This window comes from Rhineura floridana, chromosome 6 (genome assembly GCF_030035675.1).
Source record: "Rhineura floridana isolate rRhiFlo1 chromosome 6, rRhiFlo1.hap2, whole genome shotgun sequence".
Classification (NCBI taxonomy): Eukaryota; Metazoa; Chordata; class Lepidosauria; order Squamata; family Rhineuridae; genus Rhineura; species Rhineura floridana.
In genome coordinates, this window is record NC_084485.1 from 127506937 (window position 1) to 127534507 (window position 27571).

The following is a 27571-nucleotide window of genomic DNA, read 5'->3' on the forward strand; positions in this document are numbered from 1 at the left end:
GAGTGTAAAATTCCCAGGAGGTGAATGCTGCAAGGTATCTTGGAATATATTTCATACATAATTTGAATTACTTAGCAAGACATAACCATAACAAACTTTTTTTCCTCCAGGTTAAAACTGAATTACAATATTGGAGCTAGCTTAAGGTATCTTGGATGGAAAAGTTAGCAGCTGTGACAATGATGGTATTTCCTGATTCTCTTTTTGTTTTCAAATATTCCTCTGGAGGTATATAAAAACATACTTAACGATTGGCAAACATGAATACTTGATTTTATTTGGGAAGGGAAAAAACTAGATTAGCCACTAAAACTCTTATGAAATCTATGGAAAATTGTGGGATGGCTTTACCATCAATTCATAAATATTATGAAGCCGGAATATTCTTTATTGGTTCTTCCCAGATACAGCAATTTTTAGAAAGCAGTGACATCTCTACTGAAATAAAAAATATGTGGCATTGCACACAGTTTGGTAGCGACATTGCAAAAAGGAATCCATGTGCAAATGCTTTGTTCAGCACATGCAGTAAATATAAGAGTAAACTAGCTTCGGGTCTATCTCCTTTAACAGCTTTGGCTTACAATGAAAAATGTCAATGAATCACTAATGAGCTATGTTAATATTTGGAAAAGGTATGGTCTGAACAAAATTGGGAAAATGTATAAGGACAGCATTATAAAATGATATGAACAAGTTATTCAAGATATGCAACAAAATTGCCCCCCTTTTTATTAGTTCTTACAAATTAGAAACATTGTTCATGTGTTGTATTCTAGCTGTGGTCAAGTAAGAGTTCTTACAGAACATGAGGGGTTGATGAAAAGGGAGAACTGTAAGAAGCTGCTGAGCAAGATATAGAAATTGATTTCAAATTTAGATATCAAGTCAAATACACATCAGCAGTCATGGGAAGGCGAGCTAGATCAAGAGGTCATGATAGACAATTGGAAATCTATCTGGAGCAAAGTTCCAAGTCAGACCCTCGGTGTTACTCTCGAAGAAAACATTTTAAAATTTGGGGTTTTTTTGGTGTTTGAGACCGAGTCATATATACTCTACGGCAAGCAACAGATGTTGGAGATGTTACCTAATGCTGGGATAGTTTGTATCTTTTGGACTTGACTCATTACTTCACAATTTTGGGCTGAGATAATTGCAGAGATAAAGCCAGTAACGGGTTATGATCTACCTACCAACCTAATAGGTTTATTATTTGGGTATGTGAGGGGAAAAGTCCTGACAGAAGATTATGAACCAATTCAACATTTACTAATAGCTGTGAGACATCATATGGTCTAACTGGAAAAAACTTATAAAACCTCAAATTAATGAATCGATCATAAAGCTTTGGAATATTGTGAATATGGTAAAACTGACTAATATTGACAGAATTACAGAGGGTTGACAAATGGATAATTGTTTCATCAAAAAATGGAGCCTAGTTAATATATTGGGCTAATAAAGCACAGGACAATGTAAACCCATACACATGACTGGCAGTTTCATGAAAATTGATAAAGATGTGTAAAGCAACGAGGCAATCACTTTTTAATTTTTCTTTCTTTTTGTTTGATATCTTTATTTAACATTGTACTGCTTTAATATTTACAATGTATTTATTATTCTTATGCTATATTGTTGTATTTCACTAATAAAGTATTTTAAAAATTAAAAAATAAAGAACATAAAGCCCTGCTGGTTCTGACCCAAGATCCATCTAATCCAGGATCCTGTCCACAATGGCCAACAAGATACCAATGGGAAGCCCACAAGCAGGACCTGAGTGCAACAGCTCTACCCACCTTTGAGTCCCAGCAACTAGTATTCAGAGGTATACTGCCTCCAGAACATAGCCATCATGGGTTGTAGCCATTGATATCCCCATGAATTTGGCTAACCCTCTTTGAAAACCAACCCACGTTGGTTTCTATCACTACATGCCCTGGGCCCCTACTGTGAGGTAGGGCAGAATATAAATCTAATAAATAAATACATCTTGTGAGATCAAATTCCATGGTTTAACTACACATTGTGTGAAATATTTCCTTTTATCTGCTGAGACTTCACATTCTGCTTCATTAGATGGTCCCAGTTCTAGTACTATGAGAAAGGGAGAAAACTTCTCCCTACCCACACCATGCATAATCTTATATACCTCTTTCAAGTCTTCCCTTACTTGTATTTTTCCAAATTAAAAAGCCCCAAATGTTGAAATCTTTCCTCAGAGGGAAGTTTCTCCAGGCCCTAATTTTGGTTGCACTGTTCTGAACCTTTTTCAGCTTTATAATATGCTTATTTCAGGTGATACGACCAGAATGCTACATAATATCCCAAGTGATCTCACCAGAGGTCTGTACAATGGCACGATGATAGCGGCAGTTTTATTTTCAATACCTTTCTTAATGATCCCCCAACATGTAATTCGCCTTTTTCACAGCTGCCAAGCACTGGGTCAACATCTTCATCAAGCTATCCACTATGACCCCAAAGTCTCATTCCTAGTCAGTCACCACCAGTTCACACCGTTTGTGTATATGTGAAATGAGGATTTTTTACCCCAATGTGCATGATCCCATCTTTCTGCCCCGCTTAACAGACTGGCAGCAGCATTCTACATCACCTGCAGCTTCCAGACCATCTTCCAAGATTAGCCCCACACTGAGCACATTCCAGTAGTTCAATTGTGAAATTAAGTACTAGAGTGTGCATTACTATGGCAAAATTGTCCTGATCTAGTAATAGCTATAGCTAGTGAACCAGTCAGAGCTGGGCATAGGTATTCCACACCGCTGAAGCCACATGGGCCTCAAGTGACAGCTTGGAATCAAGGAGTACCCCCAAGCTATGTATCTACTCCTTCAGGAAAATCGAAAGCCCATCCAGAACAAACCTTCTCCCTAATACCTGAACACAAGAACCTTCTACCCACAGAACTTCTGCCATGTCACAATTCGGCTTCAGTTTATTGGTCCCATCCAACCCATCACTGCCTACAGACAGTAGTCCAACACTTGCACAGCCTCTCCTGATTCAGACTTAATGGGGAGATAGAGTCAACTGCCATCAGCATACTGACGACTTGTTCCAGATCACCAGATGATAGTTCCCAATGGCTTCATATAGATATAAAAAAGCACGGGGGACAGAATAGACCCCTCCAAAATGCCACAGCATGAATGCCATAAGCCTGAACAGCAGTCTCCCAATGCTATTACCCTCTGGTAGTGATCCTAAACGTAGAAGCTGAACCACCATAGAATGTTGTCTCCAATGCCCAACAGATGCTGCAGGAGAACACAGTTTTCAATGGTGTCAAATGCCAATGAGAGATCAAGGAGAACCAACAAAGCTGCACCCCCTCTACCAACAGAAGTCAATCAAGGTGACCAAAGCTAGACCTGGATTTCGCCTTAGAAAAAAGCCGAACTGAAATTGGTCCAGATAATCCATTTCATCCAGGCACACCTACAGGTAGTAGGCTACTATGTTCTCAGTCACCTAGCTCATGATGCATACATATCCCATTGCACAGCAATCTGAAGGTGTAAAGGAACAATCAGCAAGGCAAGAGACGGGGACTTTAGGATCAAGCAAATATTAGCCAGGTCCTAGCTTCTAGCATAGACATAAGAAGTGAAAGGAGTTAGCCAAGCTGGAGCAATGAGCAAGATATAGACTTTAAGGTCAATGTTGAATGTAGCCCATCCAAGGTCAATGCAGAGTCATGAAAAAGCTATCTAAAGTGTCTAAACTCTAGCCCCCTGATCAAGGCCTTAACTTTCTCCCCTTCCCTCCCACAAGGTCTCTCACAGGAAGGAGAATGAAAATAGCAGCAAAGTTTCAGACTGTCAGTAAAAACAAAGTAAGCCTCTTGCCTGTTTGTATGTCCTTCCAGAGAACCCAGGATTTGGAACTGTCTTCAAATATAATGAAGCAGCTCTGCTTAAGTTTGTTTATCTGAAAATGAGAATAAATGTTAGTTTAGGTGCCACAACCTTAGAAGAATTATGATTTAACAAGGCTGTTACAAATAAATTACCTTTTTGATAGTTCCAAGATAAAACAAGCCATCTGACCATCTAGCTAGGACATCTTGACCTTCTTCAAATTTGCACCCTGGCTTTTTGGCTTTCTGTCCATCCTGCGAGGGCAGTTTGGTCAAGGATATTGGTGGTTTTTGGTTTCGGCGTAAAGGAGACCGCTTGTGGACCACTGAATTACCCACCCCCGTAGAGTCTCTAAAACATATAAAAAAAAGCAGAATTAAATGAATGAACTGTGACTTGCTCTTTTTCTTGTAATCAGAATAGAAAGGCCTTTTTGCAGCTTCCAAATCTTCTAGCTGAGAGCCATCAAAAAAAGTACAAACCATATGACGCTAAATGGAAACAAATACAAGCAAATTAGGTTGATATACTTAAAGGAGAGTACTCAAAACAGGAGCAGGGCTGAAAGCAGAACTAATCTGAAGGCAGATCTGAGATGAGTTTGAAAGGTGGTTACCCTTTTCCTGGGGAACTGCAGTTAGTATAGGGCTGAGGAAATAGGTCATATTGCTAGATGTCAGGACTGAATTGTAAACATTTGATGTCTGCCATTTCCACTTCCAATCTAATCCTCTGAAATTTCTTGTACAGCCATGGTCTTGTTGTAGTTCTTTTTCAGTAGACTCCAGTAGTATGGATGCATAAGAGGTTTAACACATGCAAGTTTCACTTATGACATGACATCTGAATCCTGTTTTACTTGCCCAGTTAAGGATTGCAATTGTCATTTGGTGGCATTTATAAGGACAATAAGGCATTTGCTTATTTTCTGCTTCTAGTATAGCAACTAGTGCTAAAAACTTTTTCTGTCACTGTGCAAGTATAGTGTTGCACTTACTCAAGGAGTATTGGCATAATTGCTAGCACACCATATCATAACTAAGGCACTTACAAAGAGCTGCAAAGAAACAGAGCAAACATATCTCCTGGCTTTTTAATCTGGGGATGGATGCAGTCTCAGGAATATCATGAATTCTGAATTTCTCCAAGCAGCAAAAAGAAGAGAAGGGAGAAGGAATGAAAAGGCACTCTTCTGCACCCAATAATTTCTCTGTTGAATTTTAACCAATGAATGGGACTGGCATCCCTGTAACCACTGGGCAATACTGCCAGAAAGGGATGGAACTCATCAAGGGAGTTTCAGCTGGTAGAAGAGCCCCCAATACCAGCTATACACAATACAACATATTCATATTGATGAGTAAATAACTGAGTTAAAGCAGACTTACAGCATAATCTTAGTCATGTTAACTCCAAAGTCCTACTGTGCCCAGTTGGGCTTGCTTCCTGGCAAATATTTTATTTATTTATTATTTACTTTATATTCCACCCTTCTTCCCACCAGGAGCCCAGAGCAGCAAACAAAAGCACTAAAAACACTTTAAAACATCACAAAAACAGACTTTAAAATACATTAAAACAAAACATCTTTAAAAACATTTTTTTTAAAGCTTTGAAGACATCTTAAAGAAAAAAGGTTAAAAACTGTGTTCTTTAAAAAAGGTTTACAAACATATTAGAAAGCAATTCCAACACAGACGCAGACTGGGATAAGGTCTCAGCTTAAAAGGCTTGTTGAAAGAGGAAGGTCTTCAATAAACATTGAAAAGATAACAGAGATGGCACCTGTCTAATATTTAAGGGTAGGGAATTCTACAGGGTAGGTGCTGCCACACTAAAGGTCCATTCCCTATGTTGTGCAGAACGAACCTCCTGATAAGATGGTATGTGCAGGAGGCCCTCACCTGCAGAGCGCAGTTATCAACTGGGTATATAAGGGATAAGACGGTCTTTCAGGTATCCTGGTCCCGAGCTTTATACACCAAAACTAGAACCTTGAACTTGGCCCGATAGCTAATGGGCAGCCAGTGCAGTTCTTTCAGCAGCGGGGTGACATGTTGGCGATACCCTGCCCCAGTAAGCAGTCTCACATCTGCATTTTGCACCAGCTGCAGCTTCCGAACCAACCTCAAGGGCAGCCCCACATAGAGTACATTACAGTAATCCAGCCTGGAGGTTACAAGTGCATGGACAACAGTGGTCAGGCTATCCTGGTCCAAAAAAGGCCGCAGCTGTTGTATCAGCTGAAGCTGGTAAAAGGCACTCCTAGCCACTGAGAACACCTGGGCCTCTAGCAACAAAGATGGATCCAAGAGCACCCCCAGACTATGGACCTGCTCTTTCAGAGGGAATACAACCTTATCCAAAGCAGGCAACTGACCAATTATCTGAACTCTGGAACCAGCAACCCACAGTGAACATAAGAACATAAGAACATAAGAAGAGCCTGCTGGATCAGGCCAGTGGCCCATCTAGTCCAGCATCCTGTTCTCACAGTGGCCAACCAGGTGCCTGGGGGAAGCCCGCAAGCAGGACCCGAGTGCAAGAACACTCTCCCCTCCTGAGGCTTCCGGCAACTGGTTTTCAGAAGCATGCTGCCTCTGACTAGGGTGGCACAGCACAGCCATCATGGCTAGTAGCCATTGATAGCCCTGTCCTCCATGAATTTGTCTAATCTTCTTTTAAAGCCATCCAAGCTGGTGGCCATTACTGCATCTTGTGGGAGCAAATTCCATAGTTTAACTATGCGCTGAGTAAAGAAGTACTTCCTTTTGTCTGTCCTGAATCTTCCAACATTCAGCTTCTTTGAATGTCCACGAGTTCTAGTATTATGAGAGAGGGAGAAGAACTTTTCTCTATCCACTTTCTCAATGCCATGCCTCTGTCTTGCTAGGATTCAGACTCAGTTTATTGGCCCTCATCCACCACCGAGTCCAGGCAGCGGTCCAGGGCTTGCATGGCCTCTCCCGATTCAGATATTACAGAGAAATAGAGCTGGGTATCGTCAACATACTGCCGACACCTTGCCCCAAATCTATTTCACATAGATGTTAAACAGCATGGGGGACAAGGTGGTACCCTGAGAGACTCCACAGCACAACTGCCAGAGGACTGAAATACAATCACCCAATGCTATTATCTGAAAATGACCTTGGAGATAGGATCAGAACCACTGTAAAACAGTGTCTCTAATACCTATCTCACCAAGTCGGCCCACAGTCAATGGTATCAAAAGCCACTGAGAGATCAAGTAAGAGTAAAGTAAATATGTTTAGTACTGCAGCCTTACAGCCTCATCACAAGATTCTGCCCATTTCGCAGAAGCACACCTGATTCCAATGAGACTTACTCCAAAGCACATACAAGATTGCAGCATTAAAGTCTGTTGGGATGGTGGCAGTAGAATGATAAAACAGAGGGTGACATATTTTCCATTTTGTTGGCTACAGTTACTTTCTAAGACAATAAACATGATCAGGATTCCTGTTTTGGGTGCAATACACATCCTTACAACCATACTTATTTATTCTCCAGTTGATTTTCAGAGGTTCCTAAAAGTAGTTTTCCAAATTTTTATATTAAATGCCCAATACACAGCAGGAGGGCAAAATTGGCCCAAAACTATTAGATATGGGTTATGATAGTATATCCAACTCTCATAATTTCTACATTTAAGACAAAAATATTAAGCTTTCCCAGCAGTTAAAAACTTGGGAAGGAGTAGTTCTCTCACGAAGGCCACCTTGAAGGTGCCAACTGATCAATCCACTGACTGATATCCAACATTTGTTACATTCTGGATAAACTCAATGAAATGGATCTATTCTGAGTATGATTAACATTGGATAAAAGCAAAACAAAATTCTGTATCATAAAGAAAACTTAGTGTTCAAAACAGATTAAAAATCAGTCAAGGAAAGTTTGAGTAAAAAAGTTTTTAAGAGGCTTGTAAAGATCATTACTGCCTCACGAATTATCCAGGAGATAGCAATCCAGAGGGTGAGTGCTATCATCAAGAAGGCCCATTTCCATATTGTCTCCAAGTAACAGTCTGCTGGTCGTGGTTACTTAGGATATTCAAATGATCATTCTGAATTTAAGGTAATACTACAAACTTGTATTTGGTTGCCAATACCCAAATATAGCCCAAGAATTTTAAAAGGTAATGCTATCCTTAAGTAAATATACCCTTAACTAATACTTGTTTAAACATTTTCTAAAATAGGCAAATGATAGTAACTTTCTTGTGTTCCCTGGGTGTTGTGCTTATGAAAAATTGTAAAAGTATATTTTCTACCCATACTATCTGTGGCACAACTGAAGAATATTTTGCTTTTAATACACAATTGCTTTATTTTAGTAATGGAAGGCAAAGCTTATCAGGAGCATTTTGATACAAGACTGTAACTGAACACCAGCAAACGGATTCAGTAATGGGAGATCTACATACAGAATTGTGCTCTTGCACCCACAGATGATATATATCTGCATCAGACTATTCATCTAGGCCCCAATTAATTGGCCAAATTATTATTTTGCTTTGGTTAGTAGCTGCACACATCTATCTTATAAAAAGTAATTTTAAACTTGTATCCATCTTTCTCCTTAAAACAAAAACACAAAACTGATTACATCCATATCAAAATTCAGCAAAACTCATGTGCAGCAAGAGGTGAATCAGGCTGTTAGTTTGAGAGACATGAGTAAGGAATGGATGTACACAGCTGATCAGTGGAACTGCTGTCTAGGGGATCTGCTCTCAGTTTAGTCGGAAGGGCGGGCAAACAAAACACCAGAGCTGGTGCAATACTGAGGCGAAGAGGTAGAATATGTGGCAGCAGCTGGGCAAGGTTCAAGTGGGGGCAGGAGCACAGCTGACTTGAGCAAAAGGCAAAATAAGGCAGTTGCCTATAGCAGCAATTATGGCAGCAGAAGCATCCTGCCCCCATGTCTGATTTTTTTTCTGGATCTACCAACAGCTGATGTTGGTGATCCAGCAGGTAGGACTTCCCCTCTCTGCATGCTACAGGTGTCAGTGAAACACAAGACAAACTGAGGCAGCAGGGTAAGACATGCACATATTCACACTGCACACAAGGCCAATGAGGACCCACTGCCAATCAGCCTGCTCCCACAAATGCTCTTCTGCTCTTGGTACAAACCAGCAAGCTGGTTAAAAGGGTGTGCGAGGTGCTGCTGCTCTGAAGAGGGCTAGAGCAAATGACCCTCCTGCTTACCCCTGTAACCCTGCATATTCCACAGCCCTGCTTCTAGAGCACTTTGGCCGCCTAATAATAAGGACTTGGCAATGCTGCAGCAGTTCTTCATGCTGCATGAGTTGCCGAGTACTGGGGATTAAACTTTCCTATCATACAAATAGTCATTTGGTCAGTGCAGAAGATGAGTGAGACATCACTTTGCCAACAACTATTTCAAGCGCTCCAGGGAGTGAGAACAGCAGCCAGAAAGCAGCTATAAAGTAAAAAGGAACTGAATGCAGCAACCATCAATCCTCCTCTCCTAGAGAAAGAAGCCAGTGCTTCAATGAAGAGGTAAGGTTTAGGTAACAACTAGCTAGAGACTCTCTCTTCTTTGGATATGAAGCTCAAGAGATTTTGGGTATGGGGACAACCTGCACAGAGGTCTTGAGTCAAAATAAAGAAAACACATAGATAATAGTTTGCTCCTCCTTGCTTTTCCACTGTTTGGGTTGAGAAATGAGGTGTATTCCTATGTAATGTATTACATATATTTTTGCATGTAAAAAGACAGTTCAGTTTACCTGTAGTTAAAATGGTCTCCCATATTACAGGCAGGTAAAGACCTCCACCTCACACCCTTAGGATGGGCAGCAAGGAGAGTGTGGGTAGAACAAGTAATGAACTGTGTCCCATTCAAGGAACATTGGAAAGTTTGAGTTTATGACTACCTTAGTTTTACATAAAATTTGAGGCTGCAGGTATTAATAGATCCTTATTATCCTCCTTTGCAAGCAACCAAGCAACCTTGTGTTGACTTTATTGCTTTCATTGAACCCACAATGGCTTTAGTCTATTGTGTGGTCTTACAGAAAGACAATGCTGAGGTGCATTGGGCTTGAACATACCAAATGCACCAATTTAATGCATCAGAGAAAAGAACCTTCCCCAATACTCAATCCCATGCTAGTGTGCTCTCAGGGATTTGCACTCTCTTGTCAAATCACATGGGATTAATTACCTAAACATTCTGATACATAATACACATCTGTCTGGATTACATTTTTAATCAGTGTATCACCCTTTTAATCTTTTTAATCACCTTTCTTGCAAGAAGCTGAAGGCAGTCTACATTATTCTCCTCTTTTATCCTCACAACAGCCCTGTGAGGTAATTACAATGAGACTGAGTGATTGGCCCAAGGCCACTCAGGAATCTTCACAGCTGAATAAAACATTTCAACCCAGCTTTCCAAAGTCCTAGTCTAGAGTCCTAACACTCTGCTATACAATACTGGCTCAAAAACCTGACTTTTTTGTCTTTCAACAAGTCTTTTAAGTAGAAACCTTATCCCAGTCTGCATTTGTATTGGATTTTTTAAAAAAAATGTTTTATTTTAAGATGTTTTAGTGCTTTATCATTATCTGTCTGCTACCCTGGGCTCCCTTTGGGAGGAAAGGAGGGATATAAATTTAATAACATTAATAATAATAAATTGTTAGTGGAGGCACTGTTATGGGGGCTTCATTGAAGTGTCTGCATTTCAAAGTTCACTAGAGCGCCACTGCTCAGCTTAACCGTCTTCAGAGTTGCTGCAAGGATAAAAGGGGGTGGGAGTACCATGCATGCTGCCTTGAGCTCCTTAGAGGAAGGGTACAATATAAATAAGCCTAACACCTTTGCTCACCAGGAGAGCTGACATGCCTCACTTATCTGAATTTTCTCATAAAACAGTCTTCTTACCTTTGCTCCAAATCCACCATAGAGAGCACCTAGATTTCAAGGATTCTAAGGAGCGGGTAGCAGCCACAATGGAGAATTAAGCATCCCAGAAATGAGTTAAAAGCTTGAAAAACTGATTTCCCATAAGGCAAGAAGCAGACACCCCCCAATTCAATTCAAGAACTGAAACTGCTTTTTAAATAACAAAACAGCCAAAATACTGGTTTCAACTGAAAGGGGTGGCATAGTGACACCGGAAAAACAAAACAATGTAATTGTCCTATACATATAGCAGAAAAATAAAATAAATTATCATAGCTATTAAGTGGCAGCAGGAGAACATGCACCAACACCCCTAAACAAACAGCACCTGGAAAGAAATAAGGCCACAACAGGTAAGTTAATTTAAAACATGAAACCTTGCATGCTATCCACAGATTGTATTTTACTAAAGTCGTACTCATTGAAACACTGACATCAATAAACCTAAATTAGTCATGTCTATTAACTCCAATGGGTCTACTCTGAGCAGGACTAGCATCGAATACCACCCATAATCTTTTAAAATCAAGGACTGTTACTTTTTTTGCTATAACATCAGGAACGTATAGCCTAAAAATATGAAATAAGCCACCATTTGAAATAAGTGGAGTAACACACAATACCATCTTATTTTTATTGGGGGGAGGTGGAAGGAAAGCTGTAAATTTGGAGTCTAACATATCTCTGTGTTATTTCCAGAACGTTATCACACCAGCGTTTGTACACGCACATATTCTTCTTTATCAACGAATGAAAGCAGCAGAAGAATAAAGCTTCGCGGCTCATTGGCAGATTGAAATTAACAAAGCAAGAAACTTCCCCATTCACCTGAACCAGGGTTGCCGTAGCATATTAAGTAATACATTCCCCCAACCACCTCTCCGAAGACTCTCCCCTTTGTTTTGGTTTCCAGAGGACACCAAAAGCCCCTTTCTTATACCATCAACCCTTATTCTAGGAGGAAGGGCGGGATATAAATTTAACAAACAAATAAGACTTGCATTACCAATAGAGTCCTCCCCAAAACACACACACCCCACTCCCCACCTTTCTTACAAAGCGTAGCTAAAAATAGGGCCGAGGTTATCTCCCCCCCCCATATAACCGGATTTGGGAGGGGAACAGAGAAAGGAAATTCACTCAGCAGAGGAAACGGACGGCGCGAAGGGAGGGGGAGGGGAAAGGAGAGAAAGAGAGAGCAGGAAAAAAAGAATGGTACCGAGCTCTTTCTCCCACTCCCCGCCTTTCCCTTCCCGAGCCCCCCTTCCTTCCTTCTTTCACCCACCTCATTCGGTCTCTCCAGTGGGGCCACTCGCTTCATACAGGAAAAAATCAGTGAGCTCAGAGCGCTCTTGCCCGAGAAGCCTCCCTTCAACCAGGCTCCTCGCGACCTCAGTGGTTCTGTGAGGCTACGTCGCGGGGGAGGGGGCGCAAGGAAAAAGCTCAAGCCAGCCTCACGGGCAGCCCGGCTCCACGACAGTCCTTCGCCATTTTTCTTTCCCGCGGAGGAGAAGCTGGTGCATTGTGGGAAACACAAAGGAGCAGCTGCAACGGCGGCAGCGCCAACCCCTCCCCCTCGGCTCTCAGGGGCACAGCTCCGACCGTGTCGAATCACCGCTTCCCACTCCCCTGGCGAGGGGCGGGGAAATGAGAGGAGGGCAGAGAAAACTCGTTCACTTGCTCTGCTGCTGGCGGAAGAACACCGGCGGTAAGAGTACCTTGGCGGCGAGTGAACAAAGAGGGACTATTTTGAAAGAGGACCGAATCCCTCCTGTACGCCTTTTTAGTGGTCCGTAAACTGAAGGAGAAAGGGCGGGTTGCTAGAAGGAAGGGAAAAGGGAATTCATTAGGAAGCAAGATGTAGAAATGGGCAGCCTCGTTTTGCTAGTAGTTCCAAGTTACAAGAGATACCTCCTGTTCCTGTATGTACATTATATTCTGTTGTTATATAACGATTACGACTTATGGCGACCCTATGAATCAGCGACCTCCGATAGCACGTTATAAACCACCCTTTTCAGATTTTCTAAATTCAGGTCTGTGGCTTCCTTATAGAATCAATCCATCTCTTGTTTGGTCTTCCTCTTTTTCTACTCCCTTCTGTTTTTCCCAGTGAATTGTGTCTTCTCATGTGTCCAAAGTAGGATAACCTCACTTTTATAATTTTAGCTTCTGGTGATAGTTCTGGTTTAATTTGTTCTAACACCCAGTTATTTCGCACTCCATGGTATGCACAGAGCTCTCCTCCAACACCACATTTCAAATGAGTTGATTTTTCTCTTATCCACTTCTTTCACTGTCCAACTTTAACATCCATACATAGAGATCAGGAATACCATGGTCTGAATGATCCTGACTTTAGTATTGAGTGATACATCTTTGCATTTGAGGACCTTTTCTAGTTCTCTCATAGCTGCCTTCCCCAGTCCTAGCCTTCTTCTGATTTCTTGACTATTGTCTCCATTTTGGTTAATGACTGTGCTGAGGTATTGATAATCTTTGACATGTTCAATGTCCTCATTGTCAACTTTAAAGTTACATAAATCTTCTATTGTCATTACTTTAGTCTTCTTGATGTTCAGCTGTAGTCCTGCTTTTGTGCTTTACTCATTAGCTTTCATCAGCATTCGTTTCGTTCAGATCATTACTGTTTTCTGCTGAGAGTATGGTATCGTCTGTATATCTTAAATTATTGATATTTCTCCTTCCAATTTTCACACCTCCTTCATCTTGGGCTAATCCCGCTTTCCGTATGATATGTTCTGTGTATAGGTTAAACAAATAGAGTGATAAAATACACCCCATCTCACACCCTTTCCAATTGGAAATCAATCGGTTTCTCCATATTCTGTCCTTACAATAGCCTCTTGTCCAGAGTATAGGTTGTACATCAGGACAATCAGATGCTGTGGCACCCCCATTTCTTTTAAAGCATTCCATAGTTGTTCATTATCTACACAGTCAAAGGCTTTGCTGTAATCTATAAAGCACAGAGTGATTTCCTTCTGAAATTCCTTGGTCCATTCTGTTGAGGAAATTTCAATTGGCAAAGAATGCCCACTGCTCACCTCAATGCTCCCAGGCAGGAATGCGAGCTGAGATAGAATCCCAGTTATTCGTTTGGCTAAAAGCCACCCAGATATCAAGTATGACACACACAACTTCTTGATCAAAAAGGGCTTTCACACTCACACGGGCACAACAGCCTGGCAAGGATGAGAGCAACTCTTTATTGTTCAGCATGACAATATATAGTTTTCTGAAATGTACTATCAATAAACAAAATGTAACTAAAACAAGAGAAAAGTAACAGGCCTAAGCTACATATCACTTGCTACATATCAAAGTCAGGAAGTTTCTCTTTGAAAATCAGAACCCATGTCCATCTCATCCTGAGATAAGGAATGGTATGTTGGGGTGAAGTAACACTTTGGGGCACCATAAACGAAAGACACATATACAAAGAGATACATATGGCCCTGAGAACTATCTTCAAGGAATATTCTATTACACACTTCTAAAGGGATATTGACACATTGGGGGAGACTGTAGTCATTTATTATGAAGGAAAACAGCATGGCATGAAAGGGGGTGAGAATACACAAGAGTACAGGAAAATAAAACAGTCAAGGACAGCTGAATGATTATCTCATCCGGAACATTGTTGCAGCCTGGCAGGCACCATATCACGTACGTTCCCGCAGTGAAGAAACAAAACTTAAAGAGTGCTTTCCTGCCAGTTGGGCCCATGATGCTTTGTAACTTTGGTTCTACTGTTTTGTTGTGCCATTAGGTCAAGACTTAACTGAGGCCTTACCCTGACATTGTCCCAACAATTCCATTATCTAGTGTATATTTCCAATATGATCTCTGGTACCTCTTCCCTTTCTAAATCCAGCTTGGACATCTGGCATTTTTCGCTGTATATATGGTAAGAGCCTTTGTTGTAGAATCTTGAGCATTACTTTATCTGTATGGGATATTAAGGCAATAGTTCGATAATTACTGTATTCCCTGGGATCCCCTTTCTTTGGAATTGGGATGTATATTGAACACTTCCAGTCTGTTTTCTTTTCCATATTTGATCTTTATATTCTTCTGGGATGTTATTTAAATTGTGTTTTGGCATTATGATTGCTTTTTTGTGGTTCTTTAGCTTTACTCTGATTTTCAATATTACCAGTTCATGATCTGTACCGCAGTCTGCTCCTGGTCTTGTTTTCACAGAAAGTATAGAACTTCTCCATCTTTTGCTACCAATTATATAATCAATTTGATTCCTATATTGACCATTTGGTGATGTCCATGTGTACAGTCGTATTTTCGGTTGCTCAAAAAATGAGTTTGCAAGAAACAAATTATCGGCTTCACAGAATTCAGTAAGTCTTTCTCCTGCTTCATTGCTATCTCCTAATCCCCATTTTCCCACATTTCCTAGTTCTTTGTTCCCTACTTTTGCATTCCAGTCCACCATGATTGTTAGCATACATTACCTTGTTTTGGTGTGTGATCAATTTCTTCCTGTACTTCTGCATAAAATCTTTTCAATTCCTCTTCTTCTGTGTTTGCCGTTGGAGCGTAAGCTTGGATGATGGTTATATTAATAGGTTTCCTGTTTAGTCTCATTGATATCACTCGCTCAGACCCTGCGTTATAGTTCCTAATAGATTTTGCTACATCACTTGTCACTATTAAAGCAACCCCATTTCTTCTTAATTTCTCATTTCTGCATAAAGTATTTTGTAGTTGCCCGATTGAAAATGTCCCATTCCTGTCCATTTTAATTCACCCACACCAATTATTGTAATGCTGAGATGACTAGAACGCCGGTGGCAGAAATCTCGCTCTGAAGGCGATCGGACACGGGTTAGAGCGGCAATAGCGGCCTACCAGGTGGCAACAAAGGCAGCAAAGAGGGGCTTCTTTGCTGCCTCTATTGCATCCGCAGAATGTTGACCCAGGAGGTTGTCCCAAGTGGTCCAAATTGTGGTCGGTCCAGTTGCGCAGGAACCCATGGAGCACTCTAAAGCCTCCTGTGACACGTTGGCAAAACATTTTGCTGATAAAATCGATCGCCTGAAGAGCTCGATTCCATGCACCGTGGACACAGGAAGTGGGCCAGAGGCGATCAGTTGCGATCCGGTCCGGTGGGATCAGTTTCAGCCTCTTCCCTCTGAGGAAGTGGACAAGGTGCTCTCTACTGTGAGACCGACCACCTGTTTATTTGATCCTTGCCCCACGTGGCTCATTATGGGCTGCAAAGAGAGACTGAGAGAAGGGATCAAGGCGGTGGTTAATGCTTCCTTGGAAGAAGGTGCATTGCCATCTGCCCTCAAGGAGGCGGTAATAAAGCCCATCTTAAAAAAACCCTCCTTGGATCCTCAAGATTTAAACAACTTTCGCCCAGTCTCTAATCTACCATTCTTGGGCAAGGTGATTGAACGCGTGGTGGCCAAACAGCTACAGACACACATGGAGGAAACAGATTATTTAGATCCTTTCCAATTGGGCTTCAGGACTGGACATGGAACTGAAACAGCCTTGGTCGCTCTGGTGGATGATTTAAGGAGGGCGTTGGATAGGGGAGAAAACTCCTTCCTTGTCCTCCTGGATCTCTCAGCGGCTTTCGATACCGTTGACCATGGTATCCTATTGGATCGCCTAGAGGGAATGGGAATTGGGGGCACTGTTTTACGGTGGTTCCATTCCTATCTCTCTGATAGGCACCAGCGAGTAGCATTGGGAGAGGAGGCTTCAGACCCTTGGCCTCTGAATTGTGGTGTGCCACAGGGTTCTATCCTCTCTCCCATGCTGTTTAACATCTATGTAAAGCCGCTGGGGGCCATCATCAGGAGATTTGGGTTGCAGTGCCACCAATATGCGGATGACACTCAGCTCTATCTCTCATTCAAGTGCTCACCGGAGTTGGCTGTGGATACTATTTCCAAGTGCCTGGAGTCCGTAAGTGAATGGATGGGAGGAAACAGGCTGAAACTGAACCCTGACAAGACCGAGGTACTGCTTGTGGGTGACAAGAGAAGAGTAGGAGATATTGACCTGGTGCTGAATGGGGTTAGGTTGCCCCTGAAGGACCAGGTTCGTAGCCTCGGGGTCATTCTTGACTCCCAGCTGTCCATGGAGGCTCAGATATCAGCAGTGAGCTGGGCAGCTTGGTATCAATTACATCTGATACAGAAGCTGCGACCCTACCTTCCGGTCCATCTGCTCCCACAGGTGGTGCATGCCCCGGTCTCCTCTCGCTTAGACTACTGTAATGCGCTGTACGTGGGGCTACCCTTGAAGACGGTCCGGAAACAACTGGTACAGAATGCGTCGGCACGGTTGCTTAAGAACAGCCGCCGCTGGGATCATATTACTCCAGTCTTAAAAGATCTGCACTGGCTACCAGTTGTTTACCGAGCCCAATTCAAGGTGTTGGTGTTAACCTTTAAAGCCCTATACGGTGTCGGTCCAGTTTATCTAAAGGAGCGCCTCCAGCATCATCAAATATGCCGCCTGACGAGATCAGCCTCACAAGACTTTCTCTCGGTCCCACCAGTTAAAACAGCTAGGCTGGTGCGGACCAGAGAGAGGACATTCTCGGTTGTGGCCCCCACCCTCTGGAATTCTCTGCCTTACGATCTTCGCCATGCCCCCTCCCTGGTAAGTTTCCTCCAAGGACTAAAAACTTGGCTGTTCCAACGGGCGTATAGGCTTTTTAGTTAGTTTCAGTTTTATAGTGTACAGATGTAGGTTGATTGTTAATAGGAGATTGATGTTAAAATGTATTTATTTGTTATATATGCTGTATTTTAATTTTAATGATGTACGCCGCCTAGAGTGGCCGATTATTCGGCCAGATAGGCGGCCTAAAAATAAAATTTTATTATTATTATTATTATTATTTCTTGCTTGACAATTTCTAACTTTCCCTGGTTCATGTTTCTCACATTCCATGTTCCTATTGTGTGTGTCGTACAACTCTGCACTCTCCCTTTTTATCTGTGCACATCAGCCTCTGGGCTTCCTTTCAGCTTTGACCCAGTGTGTCATGGCCCTGTCAGAGGACTCATCAGACGAGGATGACTCGGGAGTAACAGCAGCAGACCCAGAAGCAGCAGACCCAGAAGGAGAAATGGAGGAAACTCCTGAGAACCCAGCTCCTTCTCCCCCTCAGCTGCAGAGCACCCCAGACACAGCTGAAGCCCTTCACCCAGATGCAGACAGTGAACAGGATACTCCCCCCTCACCTGCAGAACGTAGACAACAGAAGGTCAGGCAGAAGAGGGGCAGGCCTGTCCACTTAAGGCCAAAACGCTGATGGCACACACCTGCTGACAAACCTGCTTCTTAAAAGTCAAACCTTGGCTTCAGCTTGTTGCTGACTACAATGGCAGACGTGACCACTGTGTGTCTTCCTATCCCCTGAACCTTGACTTGGACTGATCTCTCGGCAAACTAGACCCGGACCTTCACTGACGTCTCTTCTGGATTTCTGGCTTGGCACGTAAGCTTTGAACGGCCTCTGCCCTTATCTTGATTCCTCCTTGCTAGCCTGGCAGATTTATAGCCAAGCTGCCGGCTGAGGACTTATGGCCTGGCAATTACCAAGGAATCTCCAGCCCTGCCTGCACCCCCACCGACACTGCTGTCTCAGTGAAGAGCTGACACAGTGTCATTAGTCACAGCACTACTCCTACTTGTCCTATATTCTGTAGGGGCTCAAAATGTATTCTATTCTGAGTGAAAGTGTTTTGTCCCATGCGTTCTGTGTCATTTTTGTTCCATTCTGTACATACAATGCCTGAGCGTTGCTCGCCCCAGACTGAGGATGGTAGAAACATTTCTTGCCCTATTCTGATAAAAACAGCCCTGCTGGATCAGATCAAGGGCCCATCTAGTCTTGTACTCAAAATGGCCAACTAAATGTCTTTAGAAAGACCATAAGCAGGGCAGGAGGACAGCAGCCCTCTTCCCACTTGTGCTTCCCAGCAAGTGGTGTTAGGAGGCATACCACCTCTGAAACCAGGGCCACATTCACACCATACATTTATTCCTCTGTTATTTCACTTTAAACAGTCATGGATTCCCAAAAGAATCCTGGGAACTGTAGTTTGTTAAAGGGGGCTGAGAGTTGTTCGGAGACCCCTGTTCCCCTCACAAAGCTACACTTCTCAGATTTCCCTGGAAAGAGGGATTGACTGATAAACCACTCTAATAATTGTAGCTCTGTAAGAGGAATAGGAGTGTCCTAACAACTCTCAGCACCCTCTAACAAACTACACTTCCCAGGGTTCTTGCAGGGAAGCCACAACAGTATAAAATGGAACAATAGTGGAATAAATATATGGTATGAATGTGGCTCTGTTCTACTATGAATGGGTTATATTATGGAAAGGCATATAAAGATGAGGTGGGCCAGGGCAGAGAGGTGGGTGAGTGCCACTCAAATGTGTTATGATGAACCAGGCTCAGGTGAATTAGAGGAAGGTTTCTGTTGTGTTATTTTCTGTCTAGAGTGGGTCACAATGTTGTTATCTGCTTCACTGACAAAGGTGAAAGAGAGAAATGGGTATGTGTAAGGATAGCGTGATAATTCCATAGTGTTTTAAAAATAATGATCAGAGGAGAGGAAATGCTTCCAGGCTAGTTTCACAGGATGGTTCATTCAGGGAACATCTCCCTTTAGAGTGACAACAAGGCCAATTCTCATGCACAGAGGAGAAAATCACATCTGGCCACAAAGAGGAATAGAAATAAGCTCATATACTAGTTCTGGCAAGGAGGCACAATAATATTTATCAGACTTTAGGATGTGTAATACATGTGCACACTATCAGTCCCAATGTACAGTATGCAGCCCTGAATAAAGAAAGTTAGGATTTCCACACTGGATGGTTGCACGCAAAGAAGACAGCTCCTTGAAACATAAAGTTTGGTGTGTGAATCCTTACCCATCACCCTTAATTTCATCTCTCAGGTGACTAAAGGACATTGAGCTGTTTGTTTGCTAGATACATGGTTTTAAAAGTTGAAAACCGTGAATGATGCAAGGCTGAAGAGGTTAATGTTTGACATATGTGGCTGGGTGACCTGGAGGTTGGAGCCTGTTTTGGTTTCTGTAAATACATTTATTCCCTGAGGGGCAGGGGCAAATCTTTTGCTTTGGCTTTATTACCTTGATTATTTACAGCTTCAGTCTGAACTAAGGTCACATCCATACTATACATTTATTTGATTTAAACAGTGCTTTTCTGGTTAAAAAAAAAATGAGATGCTGGTACTCAAATCTTGATAAAAGTGCTGTGGGTGCCAGCACAACTTGCCCGCCATGGGGAGCACCAAAAGAGGTGCCAGTACTTCATACCAGTGAATACTGTCACAAAGAAGCCCTTCATATACAGCACTCTTACGCCACCTTAATAGCCATAGCTACCCCCTAAAAAATTCTGGGAAATGAAGTTTGTTAAGGGTGCCGAGAGTTGTTAGGTTAAGCAGATTAACCTGGGGGAAGTTAGGGCAAAATATAATAACAGAAACCTCTGGTCATGTAAGAGGCTGTTAATCTAGTGACTGGTTTAGCGACATCCCACATCACTGTCACTGACATTATGGATCCTTTCCACTGCAGGAGATCCCAGAAATGGGATCCTCAGCTACATCTTGCTGTTCTGCTTAGCTTCACCTACCTTTTCAGCTGCCCAGTTCCGGGACAGATGCACCTGGGGGTTAATAAAAGGTTAATGTACATCTACAGTGACGGCATACCGTAGCTCTTCCAGTGACTTTGTGGTCAAAGAGCTGCTTTAGTATGAATGTCACTCTACTCCTGTTACTGCCACTTTTATTTTTTTAACCTTCACTGTCCAGACATGCCAACGGTGTTTTGCAGTGACCACCACTTCCCCCTGGCAAGGCTCAAACTTGCTACTCCTGTTTCCCAACCTGAGACTCTTTCAATGGGCTAATTTGGCTTGTCCCTTTAAAAGTGCTGATGTGGCCTCCCCTATGGCTTGTCTAGGTTTGGCCCTGGAAAAAAGATTTTCTACAAGTGGCTGCTGTTTTCTTCCCACCCCACTTCCCCGGAAAATATTTTTTCTTTTTTTTGTGAAGGCCCAGATGTTTCTCTTGAGCATGTGTCCTGCTCAAGAGGTGCGATACTATCCAAGCTTTCTTCTGGAGGGCCTGCTTTTCCTTCCTTGTGTGTCAGTTAATAAAAAGAGTGTTGTGAGGAAATTTGAATCCTGTGTACGTACAGGAATGTACAGACCTGTTTCATTTATTCATTTTAAAAGTATTTCTCAACTACTTTTTAAATGTCTAAGGCTGCAATCCATGTCTATTCTGAAGTAAGCTTCATTGGGTTCAATGGGACTTACTCCCAGATAAATGTATATTGGACTGCAGCCTAAGTTGGTAGTTTCCAAACTCCCGCCCCCCTAGACAAGTGTTGAGGTAAAGTGCTTGGCAGACCATGTAATGATCATTCTGCCTCTTGTAGCAATTGAACTGCACTTTGCTAGATGCTATATGCTTTTTAATTGTATTTTTACAGACATGCTGCAGACCACATTTTGGGAAGACATGGTCTAAGCAGTGTACAAACGGTACAAATCAACATAAACATATTAAAACAATATAAAAATCAGATAAAAAGCAGAAATCCCTCTTGGCCTGTGTGTTCTTGCTGCCTTTGCCATCAATGTCCCTAATGATCCATATTTTAAAACAATAACATACAACTTTATTTTTTATGTGTAAAACTTTATGAGAGTAAAATCCAGTTAACACAATGGCTTTAGTCCATTGGTGCAACATAAGCAGAGCTTGTTCTAAGCACTTAAAATATGCTTTTGTCTTGTATCCAGCTGTGCCACTATTTCAGTGTAACAAATTACCCAAAACTAGATTAGCCAGTAACATTTTCAGTATTGCAGGAGAAAACGCTGAGATGCCTTTTTAAAATGTGAAGTGCTGCTGATATTGCAGATCTGATTGTCTATTTTAACTTTGTGGTTGTGGTACATATATCATGTAGGTTGATTCTTTCAGCAGTGTTGTTCATACTTATCTGCAAAGCAAAATCATATTGTTGGATACAATTGTTGGGATCTAAGGATACATTGGCCACAATCCAATACAGTGTTAAATGCATTTAAGCCAGTTGAAGTAAATGAATGTACCTATGTACCTAACTCTACAGTACCTAACCGTATATAGGATTGTGAACATTGATTATAGAAGCATACAGATAAACAGGTTAGAAATAAATTCTATTACAGTAGTATTTGGGGGTATTTTTGTTCACATTGGTGGTTTGATACTTTGAATAATCTACATGATTTTAATAGTTGACATTTTAACTATCTAATTACCAATCTATCACACTTGGAATATTGTGCACAGTTCTATTCGCCACACCACAGAAAGGATATTGTAGATCTGGAAAAGGTTCTGAACAGGGCAACCACAGTGATCACGGGGCTGGAACAATCTCCTATGAAGAAAAGTTACAAATGTCTTTAGCTTTTTAGTTTAGAAAATATGGTGAATAAGGGGGGAGGTGGTAGAGGCTTATAAAACTGCGCGTGACGTGGAGAAAGTGGAGAAGGAGAGGGTTTTTTGCCTTTTAAGGTTTTAAGGTTGTGCATTGTTTAATTGTATGTTTTTCTATGTTTTTAACTACATGTAGTTTTATTTGTAAGCCGCCCTGAGTTCCAGTTTGGAAAAAGGGTGGGGTAAAAAAATAAAGTTTCAAAGTTTCATTCATTTTTTCCATTGCTCATAATGCCACAAGCTGGGGTCATCTAGTGAAGCTGAATATTGGAAGATTTAGGACAGACAAAAGGAAGTACTTCGTCACACAGCACATACTTAAACTACAGAAATTGCTACCACAAACCAACTGGGATGGCTTTACAAGGGGATTAGACAAATGATGACTAGCCGTGATAGCTGAGTATGACCTCCAGTACCAGAGGCAGGATGCTTCTGAATACCAGTTGCTGGGGAACCAGTGGGGAGAGGGCTGTTATACCCTGCTTGCAGGCTTCCCATAGGCATCTGGTTGACCACCGTGAGAACAGAATGCTGGACTAGATGGGCCATTCTTATGTTCTTACCGAATCCCTGTTGTTGTTCTGTTGTTTTTAAAATTGATAAATGTAAAGTATATTGTAGCACTTTCTCAAGAGTAGTTTCAGTCATACTAATGAGTGGTTCATTGCAAGTTATGAGTAATATCCAGTGATATCTGCCTATTGTGCAATGGGATTCCACCTGTGCAATAGGACTTCTGGTTTCTCTTCTCCCCCCCTCCATGCCAAAATGTGCTCTAGGAGGTCCTCCAATCCTCAGGAGCAGCTTTTGGGAGTGCAGAAGGAGGAGAGGAAGGAGAAGTCCTGTTGTGCCAGCTGATGCCCACTCATGCTATGTTGGATGATGATGATGATTTCTTAGATTTATATCCCACCCTTTCTCCGAGGAGGAGCCCAGGGTGGCAAACAAAAGCACTAAAAACACTTAAACATATCATAAAAACAGAATTTAAAATATATTAAAACAAAACCACCATTAAAACATATTAAAACAAAACATCTCTAAAAACATTTTTTAAAGCTTTAAAAACATACATATTTTTAAGAGGGTTTAAAAACATATTTAAAATCAATTCCAACACAGACGCAGACTGGGATAAGGGCTTTACTTAAAAGGCCTGTTGAAAGAGGAAGGTCTTCAGTAGGTGCCAAAAATATAACAGATGGTGCCTGTCTAATATTTAAGGGGAGGGAATTCCAAAGGGTAGGTGCCACTACAATAAAGGTCTGCTTCCTATGTTGTGCAGAATGGACCTCCTGATAAAATGGTGATCAACTGGGCATATAAGAGTTCTGCAAATATCAGGTTCTGCAAATACTGCAGTAATTGACTGGGCGTATAAGAGATAAGATGGTCTTTCAGGTCCCAAGCTGTATAAGGCTTTGTACACCAAAACTAGAATCTTGAACTTAGCCCAGTAGCTAAGCCTCACCCTATGTATCATATTTTCTTTTCAGTTTGCAATATAATGTTCTTTTAAAAAATATACTGTCCCATTTATATATTTTAAAAGAATCTGTTGAAAAAAATAGCAAGTATTGCTTCTTTATTTGTTCTTCATACCACTACTACACATATAACAAGTATAGAAATATTTTAATATACAAATGCATAAATTGTAATCCCCCTGTCAATCTACACGCACACACATATTATATATACTTGAAAGTTAGGGCCAGATTGCATCACCAAGCTGCAATCCTCTTGACCAGGACTTGCCAACTTTTTGGGCCCATGGGCATGTTTGCAAACCGTTGTGGCACCACACATGCACTGCAACTGTGTATGCATCGTAACCTTGCAAACATGCACAAGCACGCACAATAGAAGGCTTCTTTGAAGCCTAATTTCAGCAGCAGGATAAAACCCTGAAGGCACGAGGGAAAGCATCTGAATGCTCACAGGTGCCATGATGGCAACTCCTGCTTGTCTTGACCGTCTTCAAGGAGCTATTGTAGGGGAAGTTATATGCACACTCCAGCTGAACAAATAGCCATGCCGTCTAATTGAGAGTGCTCATCTCAAATCATGTGTTCTCAGAGTCTCAGAATTCCTCCCATCCCTATCCTTTAAACTGCAAGAAGGAAGGTCATCTCACACTTAAAAGAACCATGGTATAAATGAGAGAGCTTCCAAATGCACAGCTGACTGCAGTTGTGGTCTATTTGTACTGCATTCATAGGTGTTCATATTATTTGTGGGGCCAGGTGGGCAAACACTGAAAAGGAGAATCAAGCTAGTTTCTCACAAAAAATGAAAATCATATGCCTGTACATTTTACCTCAAATATCAGGTTCTGCAAATACTAGAAACTTACTCTTTTTTAAAAATAAAAACTGGGAATCTGGGGATTATGGTTCATTTGGGAAGTGGACTACCCCCTCACTTCGGATACCCATGACTGCATTCCATTTGGATTTGGATAAACATTCTGATCCAGGAAGTAATTAGTCATGTGGAAGACTGCTCTGACATCCTTAGATTGGATTGAGCCAGGAAACCTGGGTAGAAGATAGACAGACAGGATTAAAGGAAAGGGCTATTTCTTAACTTTGTCCTGATCCTCCTCCTTCAGCAGTGGGATAAAACAAGCAAACAAAGGGGTAGGAGCAAAATACACAATGCACAAAAGTCTTTGTGGAACTATGTGTCATTCGTAGAGCTGTAAAGTAGAAACAAAGCCTAAAAAGATTTGTTTTCCCTCATTTTTAAAAATATTTTCATAACTTTGATAGAGTTAATAATGAAGCCAATTGGGAATAGCAGATGGAAGATGGTTAGACCTAATCCTGCCTCCCCTCAAAGAAGATATACAAATATAGGATGGGGGGGTACCTGACTTGGTAGTAGTACATATGAAAAGGATCTTGGGATTGCTGTTGATCACAAGCTGAACATGAGACAACAGTGTGATGCAGCTGAAAAAAAGAGTTTTAAGCATTATTAACAGAGCCTGAGTTTCCAAGAAATAATAGTTCCATTTTATTCTGCACTAGTCAGACCTCATCTGAGTACTGTTCTGGGCACAACACTTTAAGGGCATGTACACACTGCATGATAATGTGCATTCAGTGCTTGATGCAAGTGCCTCCTGAGGGTGCTGTACACATGACATCATCCCCACATTGTCCCTGCCCCACACTGACAAATAGTTTGTCAATATTAGATTGACAAATAAAAGTGCATTTTGATGGAACAGTCATAATCCATTTTGTGCCGAGAATGCACTTCTCAAGTGCTTGCTCCATGCATGTGTACACAGAGAGCACTTTCTCAGGTCACCTTCTAGAGGGGCAGACCCACAACTCTGCAGGGCTGTGCCACTCTCCCTCATCATCTTCAACTTGTCTATGAATGAAATAAGCAAAATAGGAAGCAGTACAGGAACTTAGCTGCCTCTGCATGTATATCCCTGTATATCAGTATATCAACACACCAGTTTCCAGCCCCTCTCTCAAAAGAATGTGAAAACTAAAATAATTTTTAAAGGTGTGTGGAAACACTAATTGAGGGGAGGTGGGTTTGAAAACACACACACACACCTGTGTATACAGACAACACAGATGCTTTAGATGACATTATTGTGTGAAGGTGTGCACAATTGCAAACCACTATGTACAAAAGCACACTTTGAAAAAAATGATCTCTCTGTGTTCCACGGGCTACGTGCGTATGCAGTCCAAGAAGGTTGCAGACAAATTGGAATGGGTTCAAGGAAGGGTAACTAAGAAATGATGGGAAACCAGAGGACCAACATGTTTTTTCTCCATTCCCCCAGCAGCGTTTCCCAACCTTTGGATCCCCAGATGTTGCTGGACTACAATTCCCATCATTCCTGACGAATAAGACAATAAGAGCTCTTTGACAATGGAATCAATGTGGCCAGCTGTATAGCTTGGAGGAAACAAAACCATCTTATTCTTAGCTATATTCAAATTATTAATACAAATCTCAAGTACACACTGATAAGCAAAAATGAGTAACTTTCTGAACATACTCCCTTGAGGGAGGAAATCACTTCAGCCCTTTCCAAACTTCTCAGTTTTGAAATAATTGAAATAATATTGTCACAGTAGGTTGGATAGGAGAAAGTCAGTTGCAGGTAGGTCCCACCGAAATTCATGAGACAAAATAGTCATGATTTAACCCCAACTGATTTAGAAGGAAGCTAAATGCAACTAAGTGGCAGAACCATCCATGCTGGTAATTGCTCTGCTTAATCCAGGCTGATGTAATTTAGGGGGGCTGAGGATTACTTAAGAATATAACAAGAACCCTTCAGGATTAAAACCAAAACTAATCTAATCCAGCAGGCTGTTCTTGTCACAGTGGCCAGCCAGATGCCTATGGGAAGTATATCTTGGGCGATCTACAGGGCTTTAGATCTAGCCGGTCCCAAGCAGCTGGTACCACCACACTAAAACACCCTGCTTTGGGGCTTTCCACTGGCTACTGCCAACAGGAGAACAGCTGGTGGTAGCTTCCCAACCTACTGGGCAACACTAGGGCCTTTGCCATGGTGGAGCCCCTTCCCTAACTGGTAGCAACTATGTGCCATCCAACTTTCCCCCCTCCAAAGCCATCAGCATAGGACTTTGGGATTGTCCTGTTAATCTGGATTCAACCTGATGTCTCCAGAACCACCCATTACAGGTTTAGTAATGGCTGATTCATGTACCCTCATGACTAAGTTGACCCATTGATTTCAATGGGACCTACCAAAGTCCAGATTGAATCCTGTGTCTCATCAGCAGTGGTGTAGTTTTCCAGGGTTGAAGGGGGTCATAGACCTGGTTTTTTTGGGGGGGAGGGGAGCAAGGTCCTACCCAAGTCCCTATGAATGAGCCAATCAGCATGTTAGCTGCTGAGAAGAATCCATGTTCTTCAGTGGTGATTGGAGCCAATCGGAGTGAAAAGAGGTGGGTTAGTCACTGAGAAGATTCTTCTCAGTAGCTAACACACAGCCTCCCCTTTCATGCCGATTGGCTCCTAGGGATATCTGTTGTAGTGGTATGTGGACTTGGAAGAAGACAAGGACAAGGAAGATGAGGGGAAGTGGTAAAGGGGGCGTGGCTGTGGGGAGGTGTGGCGCGGCTATCATGAAGGGACCCGGCCCTTCTG

General features: G+C 42.0%; 2 protein-coding genes across 5 annotated transcripts in view; one reads left to right on the plus strand and one right to left on the minus strand.

Annotated features, from left to right (window-relative positions):
• MTF2 (metal response element binding transcription factor 2) overlaps positions 1–12492 on the minus strand; it is a 30022-nt gene extending 17530 nt beyond the window's left edge. The window contains exons 1-3 of one of the 2 annotated variants that reach the window (XM_061633784.1): positions 12138–12492; positions 4043–4241; positions 3879–3960 (exon numbers count right to left, since the gene is read on the minus strand). In XM_061633784.1, coding sequence (XP_061489768.1) covers positions 3879–3960; positions 4043–4241; positions 12138–12142 — 286 coding nt within the window. In that variant the 5' untranslated portion in view covers positions 12143–12492. The remainder of the gene's footprint in view (positions 1–3878; positions 3961–4042; positions 4242–12137) is intronic. The other variant, XM_061633783.1, reaches the window with a different exon arrangement.
• On the plus strand, positions 12368–19099 carry LOC133387924 (uncharacterized). 3 transcript variants are annotated; one of them, XR_009763606.1, is made up of 3 exons: positions 13569–14783; positions 15080–15231; positions 17868–19099. XR_009763606.1 is itself a non-coding variant. In XM_061633785.1 (2 exons), exons 1-2 carry the CDS (start codon positions 16826–16828, stop codon positions 18171–18173), a joined length of 996 nt encoding a protein of 331 aa, XP_061489769.1. In that variant the 5' UTR covers positions 16744–16825; the 3' UTR covers positions 18174–19099. The 3 variants fall into 3 exon arrangements, 1 of the variants encoding a protein (XP_061489769.1); XR_009763605.1 differs by lacking the exons at positions 13569–14783; positions 15080–15231 and adding an exon at positions 12368–12560; XM_061633785.1 differs by lacking the exons at positions 13569–14783; positions 15080–15231 and adding an exon at positions 16744–17515.
• Positions 19100–27571: the final 8472 nt, after the last annotated feature.